At 36.6% G+C, this 16,697-nt stretch overlaps 1 protein-coding gene across 1 annotated transcript in view; it reads right to left on the bottom strand.

Annotated features, from left to right (window-relative positions):
* Positions 1–16,697, bottom strand: part of LOC131573616 (cAMP-dependent protein kinase type II-beta regulatory subunit-like) — a 75,424-nt gene that overhangs the window by 3,632 nt on the left and 55,095 nt on the right. Inside the window, exons 3-10 of the mRNA XM_058827742.1 lie at positions 16,361–16,413; positions 15,177–15,260; positions 4,490–4,596; positions 3,055–3,208; positions 1,742–1,843; positions 1,099–1,173; positions 287–352; positions 25–163 (exon numbers count right to left, since the gene is read on the bottom strand). Coding sequence (XP_058683725.1) covers positions 25–163; positions 287–352; positions 1,099–1,173; positions 1,742–1,843; positions 3,055–3,208; positions 4,490–4,596; positions 15,177–15,260; positions 16,361–16,413 — 780 coding nt within the window. The remainder of the gene's footprint in view (positions 1–24; positions 164–286; positions 353–1,098; positions 1,174–1,741; positions 1,844–3,054; positions 3,209–4,489; positions 4,597–15,176; positions 15,261–16,360; positions 16,414–16,697) is intronic.

Below are 16,697 nucleotides of genomic sequence, written 5' to 3'. Positions count from 1 at the left end.
ATATAAAATAGTATTGACTAATACCTAAACATTTGACAGTGCCAAGAGCAAATGCAGAAGCAGCTCGGGGTTTGTTAGTTACAAGAGCAAGTTCTCCAAAATACTGTCCTCTTGAGCATCGAGCTATTTCTACTGCTCCATTCTCTTCTAGATCTTGTTTACCCTGAAATATTGTGTAAAAAAAGAAAGAGAAAGTATTAGAGGAAAGATTTGCCAAAGTCAGGATTTCATAAGCGAAGTTAGTGACAATTGTAAAAAAAAAGGCTGTTGTTTTAGGGATGTTTACCTTCCTTGTCATTATAATCCTTACTTCTCCAGATTCCACAATAAAGAAAGAATCAGCCAAGTCACCCTGCACAAGAAAAAAAATAAAGTGAGTAAAAAAAGTGTAAAATTTCCCTTTTAGTTTCATGGTAACACCAAAATATTTCTACCAGTGCCTTGAGGCTCCTCTTTTTGATACCTGCTGCAAAATAAATCACTTTTAATTTGAAAACCATACTCGAGACACATAACCTTCAAAACATCTATACAGAACTGACAGCAAGGCCTTTTCATGAAAAGACATAGCTGACTGTGACTTACACAAAAAGCAGAGAAAACCAACGTTGTGGAAGATTTTTAGGATCCTTACTACCATTTATCCACTGCTGTGTTCCTCCCAAATTATTTCTCTTAGCAAGTTTCCAGTATAAAAAGCCTCCAGGGGCTATGTGAAAACCACTAATTGTCCTGCAGCAAGACAATCACAGTTGCCTATCCCAAAGAGTATACTTCTGTCTTCTTGAAAAGTTGACAGTATTTTAACTTGAGTCTTCAGTGCTCCTCCTTGGAAGTACATTTATAAAGTTTGAATTTCTAAGTATACTAAAAATGTTGACTTTTTTATTTATACCAACAAAGATGGTTGGTCTTGAAAGTATCGTAAGTGAAAAGTGAACTTTTGCAACAAAATAACCACCTCTTACATTTAAGATTCATAGATTTTTTTTTAATATGAGAAAGAAAAATAGGGTTTAAAAGCATGCATTGTCTATAAATAACATGATTACTGTTATCTATTATGAAAGAAAAACTAAAACTAGGAAGAAACTGTACCTGAGCAATGATTTGTTCTCCATCTTTGTACACTTTGGTACCAATCACGTCAACCACTTTTAAACGCTCAGATACCTTCATTTAAAAAACAAAAAAAAGTAAGAAATATTTGGTTAACATTATGATAGTATATATTTAGAAAGCCCTTTGATATTTCTTTTTGTGAATCTTTGCACAGCATAGTGTATCTTTATTTTTCTGGTTTGATTACCATTAAAAAAAGAACTGCTAAATAGTGTTCCAGAGGGTATATTACAGTTTTAACAGCTATTCTGATAAGCTTCCATTTTTGTTAGAAGCCTTCAAAAATTATGCTCAGGAAAGCACACATGTAAAAATATAGCTGATAGATGAAAATAATTTTCAATTCCCTGAGTCATTGTTTAATTTTGTTGGCTAATATCTAGTAAAACTAAGCTTTGGGAAACTGAAAGTAAAGTTAATTTATGTTTTAAAATATAATATGAATAATAATAATTTATTCCAAATTTAAAAAACACTAAAATGTAGTTTTTCTCTGAAACAAAAGTATGCAAACTTCTATTGTGGAGACACTTTGAATGCCAAATTAAAAGTAATCAAGAGCAGAATCTTATCAGGTATCTCCAACACAGCCATTAAAATAATGCAATAGAAATCTTACTTCTAAGGATTTAAGGAATGGCAATGACTCAATAAAACTTTCATACATTCTTCTCTTTTTGGCATTATTTTTTACAATGATTCTTCGGAATGTTACCCTATCCTGTAAACACAAAGAGAGAAAGAGAGTTTATTAACTGAAAATATGTGCTAGAAAATACTTTAGAACTGGCTGTATATTATCAAATTACCAGGTTTTAGTCACTCAGTGTAGCTGTCAATCGAGCTGGCTTTTCTCTCCCTACTGTCAGTTGAGAAAGATTCCTCTAGAGGTCAATCAGGAGTTCCTAAAGTTAACCTGAAAATCGCTATCAAAATCCCTGCAGGGTACATACCAAGCTCACGTACAGAGGGTAGAGTTTACAGCACTGAACACACAGCAGGTAATTTAGGAGATTTAAGAGACCCTCAGTATTTAAATGTTTCATTTACAAAGTTTATTCATTACCCTGAGGTCCCATACAAATTGATATGTACTCAAAGAGGCTTTTAGGGTTTTGTAGAAACCAAAATACATGAGTCTGGGTCTTAGGTCACAGCCCACTTACTGCTGTTTCAGCAGAACAAGGCTCACTGCTGCCCTAAACAGCCAGCTGGACATTCCTTAGGATTTGACCATGAAAGTGAACCAGACAGATGGAAAAACTACACATGTGGTGTTTTCTTCTCTTAAATTTGTGTGGCTGTGCCCTGGGGAGAGGCAGAGGAAAAATGCACTGCAAGCCTTCACTGCTACAGGGGGCACTTAGTGGCCAACACAACACAATTTAATATAAAGCCATTCTTAGTGTCCTAAACAATCCCAAAAGTCACATGGATTAAGCTGGTGAACAACCGCATGTTTCATTTCAATCCTGGGATCAGTCATTAGATCAATATGTACATCTTGGAGATGATGGCCATCTCAACTTACGTTTGGGGTAAACTCAATTACTCAATTAATCTTGTCAGAGATCTTTGTCAGGTAGTATAACACTAGTAAATAACCTCATATTGGAATTTTACTCTGGAAACAAAGGCATTTCCAATCAAGGTATAGGGGAAAAAATTAATATGCAATTATCAGTGGTTTTCAAATTGGGAAATTGCAATTAAAATTTTATTTTTTTAAAAAAATTATTATTTTATTGAACTTTGGATTTTCATCTGTGGATTCTGGAAAAAGATAGCATTGTGTTGGTATTTATCAGGATTTCTAGAATTAAACTTTCTAAAATCATATATATATATTTTTAATGCTGATATAGCATGCCAGTGAAATCTATATAAAATATATCTTTTTTAAAAATAGCTTAAAAGAAGTACTCTACTTACCAAACCCCAGATGGAACCAGGAGAGGTAGCTATAATTGTAGCTGCTCTGGGTGTATTGTACATTAAGGCCAACTCACCAAAACACCCTCGGTTATCATAGGTTCCAACACATCTCCCAACACCATCACATTTTACATAAATATCATATGTACCTCTGTTAATAAAATATATAAATACAATGAGTAGAATCCAGCCCTGGCCTTTGCTAAGCAGCCTCTCACTATATTTTTTTATACCATGAATTACAAAAATAAAGCATTTGAAAAACACATTTGCTTGCTTAAATGGTATTAAACACCTTGTAAAGTCATCTCAATGACTTCTATAGATAATAAAAGTGGTCCCTCTTTAAAGGGAAGAATAGGGTTATTAGTTTTTACATTAACTCAGTTTAAAGATAGAATGGATGTACAGTGATCTATTTATCACCAGAACTTATTAAAAATGAAGGTCTAACTTAAAATCTGTTTCTTAATTTCATTGTAACCAAACTAAATACAAACGTCAAGTCTTTGCAAAAATTACTATGATAGGATCACTGAAATAATTACACAAGTTATTTAATATTTTAAATATTTTACAGTAGTAATTTCTAATGAAACAACAGAGATGCAGGAAACAGAGGGAATGTATCTGAAAAGAAGCATAAGATCATGAAATACATATATGCATTATACACATTTTTCTAATTTATTGTGCATTTCTTCTCTCCATCGTTAATTTAATAACTTTTTTTTCCCCTCGGGAATGCAGTATAATTTGATATCTTGTAAAACATGAAGTTGCCAAGCCCATTGATGCTGAGCCATCATTTTCTTCTGTCTTGAATACTTTTATGGTGTGCATTGATAAATCATATGAATGTAATGCAAAAATCTGTGCAGTTGTTTCATTGATAAGGGACAAAGAGGTGATACCCTACACCTAAAAACCACAAGGCTGACAGGATATTGTAAAGTCCCTGAAGCCTTTTTCATTACCAGAGGACAAGTGGTAACCTCACAAGGCTGAAAAATATCATCTTTCCAGCACAGAATCTGGACACGCTTTTATGATCATCTGATTTAATATTTCAGTTAGAAGGGACCTAAAACAATCCTTTTGTTCACCTACCTGACTACTTCAGGGCTGCCAAAAACTGGAAGAATTTTATTCAAATAGTTGTCCCAATGCCCCTTAAACACTGACAGGCTTGGGGCATCAACCTCTAGGAAGCCTTTTTCAGTACTTGACCACTTATTTGGTAAAGAAATGCTTCCTAATGTCAAATCTGAACCTCTCCTGGCACAGCTTTGAAACATTCCCATGAGTCCTGTCACTGAATACCAAGAGAAAAGCTGTAATGTAAGCATTAAATACAAGTTCACAGAATACAGACTTTTCTCAATGGACTTTTGCATAGCACTTTGTGCTATAGTAAGACACAGCAATTCACCTGTCAATGACGTAGAAGTTGTCACCATCATCCCCTTGATCAATTACATGTTCCCCTCCTTCAACCATCTTTTCAAACATTGCATCTAACACCTGAGACATCTGTTCCTGTTTAAAAGAACACAAAGACAAGAAATTATCATCTGCTTCTAAAATTTTACTCTTTGAATTAACTAAATGGTCAGCTTCCCAATATGCAGATAAAAAATGTTAATGGTGGAAAATATTCATGCTACAGAAATGCATGGATCAATAATAGAAAGAGAGTTCTATTTAGTATTCAGTGTTAGATTTTCCTCTTCAAGTGTTCAGAGCACAGCTTCCCACTTGTCACTGAAAATGACAAAATAGATCTTCTTTGCAACATAAATTGCTCATGACCATCCAAAGACAGAATTTCAGCCTTCACAGCTGAGTAACTTTATACCCATAGAAAAAAAAAAAACAAACCTGTATCCATTATTCTAAATGATGCATTTACCTGATTTTGTCTTTAGAACTTCCCTTACAGAATTTAGTTTCACAAAATGATTGTGAAGGATTTTGAAAGTCTAAATTATACAATGCCTGCACAATGTTGGGCCAGATGTAACCATAAAGGTCAGCAACGCTTTGGTTCAGCAAGTAAATACTGGATTCTTTGGGAAGTAGGAATTTACACACGGCTACAAAACTACTTTGTTCACAGAGAAATGTTAACAGACTAACAAAATGTGATCATTTGAATTACAACTGTCTAATAAAATAAAAAAAAAAAGCACTAGTTACTTAATTTGTCTTATTTGGTGTAAATTTGGCTATTCACATCTAAAACGCCCAAATACAGCTCATTGTGGATTAAGAATCCAGCTCATTGTGGATTAAGAATCCTAAAAAGACAACTGAACAATTTAAATTTTATATTTGGTTTATCCTGCAATATGCCTAAAATTCTATACTCTGCTTCTTGAAACTTATTAAGTATGTGTCATACTGGAACGAGCAGATTTGAATGAAAACCATGATAGAAAAAGCCTGTAGATATGCATTTTGCAATGGTTCAATTCACAGCATTTCCAGCCACTGAAAGACGGATGGCATTTGCTTTTCCAAAGAACGCCAGTCTAAGTCAGTCATTTAGAGTCCTCCTGCAGCCCATGGGAAGAGATAACCATACAAGATAGCTTAGAATCATTCTCCAGAGATTTCCCTTTCTTTCCTCTGAGGATAGAGAGATCTACTGTAACTCCCAGTCACGCACAATTTTTAGACAGATAAATTAGTTGTAATGAATTCCATCCTTATCCTGCTGAATTTTTTACTTAGTGAAATATTTTAAAAATACCAGCAGTACCATGCTATCCAAGCTTTTTTGAAATGTGGAAGCTAAATACAAATTTTCCTTCACAGAGTTGGTTGTGTGTGGACACAAAGAACAGAATGGCAATATCCATCCTTAGTACAGTTGATCATGATAAAGTACAGGGAGACATCACGCAGCCCTCCTAGGCCAGCGAAGAATCATTTAACTGTGTATCTACTTAGTACCTTTGTGAGTACAGACAGGTATGTATTTGAAAAACGATGGATCATTTCAGATATCAGTGAATGTGTTATAGGTCATTTCACAGAAAGAAAAGTGTGAATGGGTGCCATTGGGAGAGACTGAAAATTATGTACAGGGGTTACCTTTTAAAAACTTCTGTGCTTGAATGAATAGGTAATATTATTTCATTCTTTTCAGTCCTCTCTATGAAAACAAAAATAAATTCCTACAGAATCTGCAAAACTCACCTATCAACTTGTCTAAGGCACTTGAAGCAACACTTTCCCTTCCTCTGGCTTTACATCTGAATTGGCAAAGTGGCTCCCCAACCAACAGCCCTTGTCTGCCTTTTGAAAACAAGTGATAACATACAGAATGCTCCCCACTTCATGGGAGGCTAGCCCCAGAACTTAAAATACTTCCAAGATATCTTGGGGAAAAAAGATTAAACCAAAAAGAGGGTTATTTCCTGTAATGGAGGAATAAAACATATAGTTCTTTATTCTATGTGCTTCATCTTGGATTTCTGGTTAAAACATTATCAACTTATAACTATGAATCAATCTCACCAAACCACAACTTTTCCAATATGTAAATCTACAAATTTTTAATGCAACAGAGTCGGATTCACAAATCCAATTCCCTTTTAAAAATGTCTAAAACACTTAAAGATATTTAATACATCTGTGAGCAGTCTATTAATTACTGAAGCACTGCACATTTATTTTAACTTCCTAAATAAACTGCAACTAACTTAAAGGCAAGTGGTCCCTTTTCTAAAATTTTCCACTTTAAATTAAGACAAAGCAGACTGTAATAACCAAACCAGGAACATGGTTTTTGCTTTTACATGAGAATTACATAACTTGCTTTCCCAGTTTGCTCTATGTGAATCCTCTGGAATCTCTGCCTGACTGAGGCTCAATTTACTGGCACCCTCTGTTATTATTTTGAAAAGATAAAGATAGGCAATTTTAGAATTTAAAAGCAGATTTGTTTCATAAACACAATTAATTCTAGTATTTTGTAATACATTCTAAATGCTTTTCTTCCTTAAAGCATTTTCTTCCTTAAAGCAAAAGTTCTACCTTCAAATATACATGTAAAATGAAAACAGGATGAGGTGGGTTTTTGTGGCTGACTGGCCTGTAGTCCCCTGTGTCTTTTTCATTTCCTTTTTTAAAAATGGGAGTTATGTTTCCCCTTTTCAAATCACTGGATTGCCATGATGTCTCAAATAAGATGGGTAGTGGGCTTAGCCACATCCTTGGACAGTTCCCTCAAGACCCATGGATGTAACTCGCCAGGTCCCATGGACTTACGCTCCTTCAGTTTCCTCAGACGTTCTTAAACCTAAAGCTGGGGTCGTTCTACAATGGGTGGTTCTTCATTCTCCCCATCCCTGCTTTCACCTTCTGCAACTTGGGCAGTGTGGCTGCAGCACTTGCTGGTGAAGACTGAAGCAAAAAAGTCGTAGAGTACCTGAGCCTTCTCCATGTCCTGGGTAACCAGGTCTCCTAGACTCTTCCTGAGAGGATCCACATTTTTCTTAGTCTGTTTTTTAACACCGACACACCTAAAGAAGCTTTTTTTTTGTTACCCTGAATGTCCTTGGCCAGATTTACTTCTGTCTGTGCATTAGTGAACTTCCTAACATAACACCATAACACTTTCCAGCATGACACCACTTCTTGCTGACTCCTTTATCACTTGGAGAAGGATGTTAATGCATTCCAAGAATCCCCTGGAAAGCCTGCATTGTCCCTCTGACAGATATCAGGAGTGGCTAAAGTCCCCCATGAGGATGAGGAACTGTCAGTGTTCTCCAATCTGCTCCAATCTGTAGAGGACCTCATGCTCAGCTTTCCTGGTTGGGCAGCTGTAGCAGACCCCCACTGTGATGGCACCTGTCCCTGCCCTCCTTTTAATCCTGACCCACAGCTCTTCATCCATCCCCAGGTGGAGCTACATGCACACCAGCTGATCATTGATACAGAAGGCAACACCACCAACTCCTCTCTTCTTCCTGTCCTTCCTAAAGATCCTGTATCCTTCCATCTCAGTGGAGTCATAGGAATTGTCCCACTGTGCTCCTGTGGTGCCAATAAGACCTGCATTAGTAAGGTGTGTGGAAGCCTGTTGCATTGCTATTCCACATCGGAAATACACAGAATTTTGTGTATGTTTACAATTGCTTACAAAAGACATGATGAGATTTAGAAGAACAAAGCCCCAGACAGCAATGATAACTGGTTTACCAAGGACATCCCCTTGACACAGTGTGTGATTCCGTCCCTCTTGCCAGGTCAAGTGAAAAACTACAACTAAACACTCATGGCTCCCCTCTCGTAGACTTTGTATCACAAACTACAGATGCATGTTGCTTTGCTTGAAAATAGGATGTTAACCTCAATTTCTCTCAAGTCAACGAAACAAACATGGTAATCACATCTCAACAAAATGCCTTGACAAAAATTAGATAATAGATATTAAGTATAATTAGAATGAGATTTTTTTTTTAGGATACACCTCACACAGATTAAAAATCTAGTCCCTTGTATATCTTTGCAAGACATTTAGTCAAGAGAGCTGGTAGACTATGCCATGTTCTTCCTAGATGCCAAAGGCTCTTTTACCTGCCAAACTACCAAATGCCTTGCTACTGCTGTGCCAGGTATGTCTCTTCTTAATATCAGTTTATAAATTTACTGTGAGCTACTTTGTAAAAGAAAAAAGGATGAAGTTCTCCTTTCTAAACTCAAACACTGGGGTTTTCAAAATCATCAATGTTTAAAAAGATTGTTGTTTGACAAAATGCTACCTGAATCAATAAAGGCACTCTTGATAAAATGGAAAGTAGGATGTGATCATCACTGGTAGTCATGACAATGACAAATGTAGAAAGTAACTTCTGAAAATTTTCCTTCCTGACTTACCATAAACGTGTTCAGGAGATAGAAGGCATAGCTACATTTTTAAAGTTAAAATGATGTGGCATCTAACAGCAATCTGAGACAATCCTAATCTGGAATTTGACAGGAGCTGGTAAAATCCAGCTATCAAACTGTGTGCATTAGACCTCTAAAGTAATAAGTAACTAATAAACTAACAAGTAACTACTACCATCCTATGTTGGGATTATATATGCTTGGGAACCCCACAAAAGGATGAGTGTGCTGCTGGAGTGCTCCCCAGTAGACAGGAAATCTCAGTTAATTTCCTTTATAGATCCAAAACAGCCTGCAGTGGGCAGAAGATTTCCTTGCACTTTAGCAAAATAGTAGCAACAAGACTTGCCTATCTCATATGACTTCTAAAAGCATTAAAAGATTATCATGTGAACTAAGTTAATTCACAGTTCTTCTACTGTCCCTGAGTTCATGAAATGAGGCCCAGAAAAAATAGCATCCTGGTGGCCACCTTGTCCTCACTTTGTGCAATTTGAAATATCAACAAATTAATATTCAACATGATATTAAGAAGTCAATGAAGCAGACAATACCAGAAAAGGAAGGGGGCTGGGTGTGGGGAAGGTGAGAGAGGTAGAAAATGTTAGCAAAACACAGGCAAGGAAACCGTGGGAAAAAAAGGACTTCTTATATCAACAACTCTGAACCTTGTAGAGGAAGATAAATTACAGAATTCACATCTACACCTCTCCACATTTGTTTTTCAAAACAAAAACATGCACATATACTCCAGGGGAACTCTGATAAAAATGTTAGCAGCAATATTGATTCAATTAAAAATATTTAGTTCCCTTGTGTTATATCCACTTGAAAACTAATGAAAATGCATTCATTTCCTCACCATCAAGGACTCTAATTTGTATTTCCATGTACAATCAGTATTTCCAGGTAATAGTATTTTCCTTGAGAATATACCTTAACCTTCTTCCACACAGTTACATGCTAAATTAGTTCTCTGCCTCTCAAATATCATACACATGGCCCATCAGTCAGGCTCAGTAACACATTTCATACTTTGTAACTATCCCAACTACACATCTTTTTAATAACTCCAGGGATGGTGATCCAAACGTTTTCCTGACAGTCTCTTCCAATGTTTGACAACACTTTCAGTGAATAAATTTTTCCTAATATCCAATCTGAACCTCCTCTGGGTGAATTTGAGGCCATTTTCTCTGGTCCTGTTACCTGGGAAAAAGAGACCAATCCCCCACCTGGCCACAACCTCCTTTCAGGCAGTTTTAAGAGTGACAAGGTACCTTATGAAAGGTACCTCCTTTTCTCCAGGCTCAACACCCTCAGCTCCCCCAGCTGCTCCTCAAAGGACTTGTGCTCCAGACCTTTCCCCAGCTCCACTGCCCTTCTCTGGAAGGGCACCTCAATGTCATCACCTTTGTGTCATCAGAGGGCAGAGTATTAACATGTTCAGGCATTCTGGGTTCAGTTATATTTAATATACTCACATTTTATGTATGTATAAATGTGTATATATATGTGTGTGTATGTGTATATGTATCTATGTATGTGGGGTGGGGGGTGCGGTGTATATTCCCATTAATTGCTCCAAAAATCTGTAGTTCTAATTCTTCACCAAAATTCTTAAGAAGCTAAGAGCAACATGAGACTCTTCTGTTACTGGTTTCAAGACATGATTTGGCCTTAAGTATAAGATTCCATTATTCATAAAACAGTTAAATTATGTTCTCTTTCATCTTCCTTCAAGTTAATAAATTCTAATTGATTAATCAATATTTGTGCTCTCTTATACTAATTCTCCAGGTACATAAGTGGCAATATGCCCAGAAATTGCTTTTGCATATTTGTGAACAATATGTATAATTTATTACTTTTTAGAAAAGGGTCAAGACCTATTTTATATATTCTGTGCAAGCATTAGCAGGGCAAAGCTCTCCAATATTAAACTTCTCTAAAAGAGAATAGATGATCTAACACACTGCTTGTGAATTTTTGCCAAAGAAAGGATTCAGACTTTAAGTGCAAGGACACAGCTCAGCTTTCACGGTACCAGCCCTTTGAGCCAGCCTCTTGCTCTGATAAAAGGTTCATCAGGTTTTTTAACTGCTGGCCTATGGACCTTAATTTCCACACTAAATAGCTTGTTGTTAATCACCCCATCACATTTTCCTCTTAAGAGACAAAACCAAAAGAACAAATCTGAATTGTAAAAAGAAAGTGTAGAATGCTTCCTTGGCCAGTAGATGAGCTGCTGCTGCTATTTTCCTGGTGATAAAACAGTAGTTAGGCTGAACAGAGAGAAATTTCAGAGATAACAATTTCAGGCTTCTCCTCTGTAAGGGCTGAAGACATCTGGTCATCTTGTTTTCTCCTAGCTGGCTTACCCAAAGTGGAAGTGGAAGGGAAAGAGCAGCTTCAGAGCCCACTGGAGTAACCTCCAGCACCTGGAGCACAAAGGAGGGTGTCTGGTAACATGCTTTGTGCGTGCAGGTAGAGTAACCAGCCTGGCACATCATGACAACCCTGGGAGCAAAACAGTAATATTAGGGCTTCTGGCAATGGGAAGCCAGACTGAGAAGGACAATAAACAGTACTCTAAGAGGAAGAAGTTTTCCTGGGAAGGAGAACAGGAACAGGTGTGTTAGAAGAGGAATGAGTTAATCTAATATAGCATGGGAAGAAGAAAACAAACATCTGAATAGACCTGTCTCCTGATTCTTTCCTCATCTGGTCCTCTAAAAAGTAACTAAGTATCTCTGCAAAACCTCCTTCCCTATCTTGTTGCAAATGCATGTTTCAATTCATATTCTTCTCTTGAAGTAATTTTTCCAGAACTGTAACACGTTAGGTAAAACTGGTATTGAGTGACAGCAACTAGATGGCAAATGATTAAGCCCCCAGAAATGCAAAAATATTGCTAAAATGTCAATTCTTTAAAAGTATTTTTAATTTAAGGGAGTTAACAAAGGAATACATTGCTAAACTCACATTCACTGACCCTTCACATCCTCATCAATCTACAAAGTTAAAGTTTCCATAAAACTCAAGAAACTTCATAGACTTTAAGCTGTAAGAGCTGGGCATTAAAACATAAGAATGTTGCTCAGGAAAATCTATGAGAGCTGGTGTTTCTTTACATTATTATATTTTTAATCACAGACAATACGTGAAATACTGATATTTATATATATAATGTGCAAATTTACCTGATATTAAAAAACTACTGTAGTTAAACGAGGGCTCAAGACAATGTTGTGTGTGTGAATAGCAAGTCCTAAATTGTCTCAATTTTTCTCCTCTCCCGTTTAGCTTTAGATTCAAATGGTTCTGCTGGGCTGCTGGGTTTTAATTTTATGCAATGGCTCCTGTCATGTCAAATGGCCTCTTTAATTAACACACTGAGCAGAGAACTGTAAGTCACTCCTAACTACTGCAACTTCTCCTTCAGCTTTAGTGATAGCCTTATCTTATCCTTCCATTCAAATTAAAATACAGTGTGCGAGGGTGGGATAAAGTGTTAAAAAAAGGTGGACTTCACTGAGCATCGTGTACTGAACGGAATTCTGATCGCACTATAAGACATGTTATTCTGTATTTGAAAATGGTATTTGACACACTCTAAAAGGCCATCGGGGAAAAGCCATTAAGCCATTTACATTGTCTGTTCCCCTCTAACTGACCTTTGAAATGGTGACTTCCGTACACAGAACTACAGCAGAAAGCAGCTGAAGTTCAATATAAGGAAAAAAAACAACCAAAAAACACAACAGTGGGGGCAGGAGATGCTATCAATACAAAACTTGACTTTTGTTCCAGAGACTTGAGCTTTAGCAGCAGAAGATATTATCTCTCTTCAAGATGAATAAGGTTTTTGCTAATACACCACTCTGTAAACTGAAGCATCTCTCATGAAGAGCCAGAGGTGAGGAAGAGAGCTGGCACAGGAATATTTAATTACTGCAACTACAGTGGCAGAGCCCTTGAGTCGCTGCTCAGAAGCAGAACAAGGAGGAGTAGAAGTTCCCCAGGGACTACAGATCCTGGTTCCACAGAAGGAACAAACCAGACTTAAGAAGGCTACATTTTAATATCTTTGCTCTCTTCAGAGCTCAGTAGTTTTCCAGTGCCTTCTTTTATGAATAAAATTATTGTAATGAAAAACTCCCTTTCAAAAATTATTTTATTCAACTTTCCAGAATGCTGCCTGTAAAGGATTTCAGGCAGGAGAAAGTGTTCTTAATCCACTGGACAATCTGAGCAAAAGAGGGTGAACAAGACTTGGGAGATCCCCAGAGCACATTTCAAGGCTTTGGATTGCAGACCTCCATAAAGGGAGAACTCAGCTGAGAATTCTTCTGCTAAACACCTGGAACAGATTGTGGGAACTATTAGCAATTACAAGTAACTGAGTCAAAAGAAGAATTGAAAAAAATGGTTCAAAACACCAGTATCAAGACATCAAGCACAGTCCTGAGAAGAGCTTCATAAACAGAGGAAATAATCCCTCAGTATTCCTTGGAAGAATCCATCCTTGGAGAAAGTACATCAAGCACTCACACTGGAGCAATTTAATGCTCTATGTCTACACAACATTACAATATAGCAAACAAACCCCTATCCTGCAGACCAAGTGGCTGATGACTATTGAGACAGGAGATCTAGCTCTCACTGTAATGCAAAGCAAACCCCATCCAGAGGATTGATACTGTAAGCACTATTAACATCACAGCAGGTTCTAGGAGGACACAATAATCCATTGTGTTCATGGGGGCTCATAAGAGAGAAATGCTCAGAGCTTAACCAAGAGGAGTCTGCCAAAATGCCATTGGCAGGCTAATGTAATGATGGTCCAGCCAAGTGGAAGCCAAGACACACCAACAATAAGGAAAACATATAATAAAGCAATTTCATATCCAGAGCAGATGCCCACAAATTATTTTGATTCCATGAAGCTACTCAGAAAAATAGTTCAGGAGCAGAAGGGTAAATGTGTGCATGGCTTTAGCTTGAGCAAGTATAGTGGAACAGCTGATTAACTACCAATAACAGCCAGCATGAGGGAGTTAGGAAACTTTCTGTGTCAGGATCCCTACTGTTGCAAGAATGCACGTGTATTAACACCCACATTGAGACTTGATGCCCTTCCATAACAATAACTCCAAGCTTCTGCTAAGCTGGGGCTTTGTGGCTCACTGCTCCTCAGGGCTTCTAAGGGAACAGTACCCAGAGTCAGGGTTCAGTCTTTGTGCAGACAGAAGCAGGAGCTGGAAACCTGCAGCACAAATTAATGTACATTCTCTTTAATAGCACCTGACTTCCAAACAGAGCTGCAGGCTCTTCCATTAGCTTCCCCTTGAATCAAATTTTAAACTTTCTGTTCTCATACATAAAAATCTACATAATTGTGTCTCTTTCCGTCATGCTCCCTCCCTTGACAGCACAGAATCAAATCTCTTGAGAAAGCATTTGGGATGCTGTGAGTCATCCCAACCTCAGGATGCATGTTTTGATTGATACACTCACCTTTTCTCTAAAACAATCCTGTGTGCTTTTTTGGTAGCATTATCACCTTTGTCTCATCCAGATCGTTCATTCAGTGTATTTAGACTTTATTAAAAGCTCATAGTTGCTTTTATACAAAAGAGAAGGAAATTATTTGCATGGAAGAAAATTATCTGAAGTTCTTTACGGTATCTACCTTAAGTGAAATAATAATGTAAACACCTCACTGGCACCTTTCTCTTTCCTTCTATTTCATAATCCACTTGTTCAATTACATCCATAACTAAACTGAAGGCTTTGGGGGTAATTTGCTGTTTTGTTTTGAATACCTTTGTTTGAGGTACTCAGCACCTTTTGATGCTAAAAAGCAACTAATAGAAAAAATGTAAACATTCCAGTTAACTGATGTGTTTATAGACACCAGTGTATAGGAAGATTTAAAGTAAGAAAATACAGTAATTAATATGATTAATGTATCCATTTTTATTAATGTACAGATTCATATTAATTTATTTCAATCTTATCACTTATGGTGGTAAGCAAAAGATTCTATATATGATGTATCAGTTCTAAAAAATGGCATTTCTGGAATTTACAGTCAAGAAAGCATACACAAGAGGTTACCAAGTCAAATCTGTAAACTTCTGTTCCAAAGCTCAAGAGAAATAATTCTTAGCAGCACTGCTAAATGCTGCTCATTACCAAGAATTTCTTACCGGATCCAGGTTCTTAAAAAGAAGGATGTCCTTGCACGCCTCCTGCAGTCTGTTTCTTTGATCATCTGTTTTGGGGTGAATAATCTGAGGGATATAATAAAAAAAGCTCTTAGAGTCATTATCATACAGTAGCACTAGCTGAAAGACTGAGCTAATTCAACTAAGCAGTTTACACAATATTTTGGCCATGATTCATATCTCTTTCATTTCCAAACCTTCAGGATTTAACAAACACTAAATGATAAAATGGTACCACCATACAATTAGCAAATGAAACACTGCTGTGTTTAAGATCACAAGATATTTACACCTGTAGAATCCAGTTAATTTCTGCAAGCTGCTCTGGACACATTTATCTACGCTATTGCTACATAAATGTTACTACTCTCTAATCATAATTAGGGCATTCATGTTTTATAAAAAGCACCACTGTTACATTCAGCCATGACTACTTCCTAAAAAATATTTTGTGAAATAGTATCTGTATTAAATTTATATCAGAAATTTCACAGAGTAAACAACATACTTGACACTGAGTAAGCCAGAGATTCACTAAATTACCAGTGTCTGGTTCATCTGAGTATCAATCAAGTTGTTCGACTCATATGCTTCAAAAGATATGCTATGTATAGCTGTAATACTATAGGATAATCTTTTGGTCAGTGTTACAAGCCATAAAATTAGGTGGAATATAAACAATTAAACTTCTCTTGAAAGTCATGCTATTTCACCTTAAAAGTCAAGTAAATGCCTTTAAAAGGGTGACATGAATGAAATAAATAAATACAGTTCATTATTTGTCACATTGTACCTTGAAAAATCTTAGCAATTTTACTTTTTTTAACTTTTTCCTGCCTTTTGGAAAAGGAAACTACCACAAGATTATGAGGACACCAAGGAAGAGTCTTTAGAAGCAGGTGCTCTCTGGGTAAATATAATTGCAAAAAAATGTTTCCTTAACCACGTACCACAGGTTTGGTAATTAAGAAAAATACATCAAGTCCTACATGGGTGACTATTACAGAGAATTTTTTAATGTTCCTTTAACACAAAACCCCAAGAGATTACTAAAGTATCTTATAATAATGATGTTTTTGGAAAGGAATGGTAAAGCTGGTTACATTTTTCCTCCTAAAGTTAATGTCTGAAATTTGAAAAAGTATTTGACTCTAAGCATGAAGTACCCTAGATTCTGCGTCGTCCTCTTCCTCATCAGGATTGTAAGCTTCTGCACACACTGAAATAAAAGAAGGAGGATAATCTTAATTCAAATTACAATCATGTTCCACAAAATTTACAGAACAGAAAATGCACTGTGTGGCACAGCAATAATACACAGTAATGTAACACATTCATATTGCTAAGAGGGTCCAGAGCAAGTCAACTCCAAACTGCAGATGAAACAAAGCTATACTTGTATCACTTTTGGATATGCTTGCCCCATTTTGAAAGTCTGCTAATATACTTACCCATCTCTCACCTAACTTGTTCTTACTTTATGGTCAGGAATTTTTTTTCTGA

Source organism: Poecile atricapillus, chromosome Z, assembly GCF_030490865.1.
Source record: "Poecile atricapillus isolate bPoeAtr1 chromosome Z, bPoeAtr1.hap1, whole genome shotgun sequence".
In the NCBI taxonomy this organism is placed as follows: domain Eukaryota; kingdom Metazoa; phylum Chordata; class Aves; order Passeriformes; family Paridae; genus Poecile; species Poecile atricapillus.
This window is presented reverse-complemented; position numbering and strand designations above follow the sequence as displayed.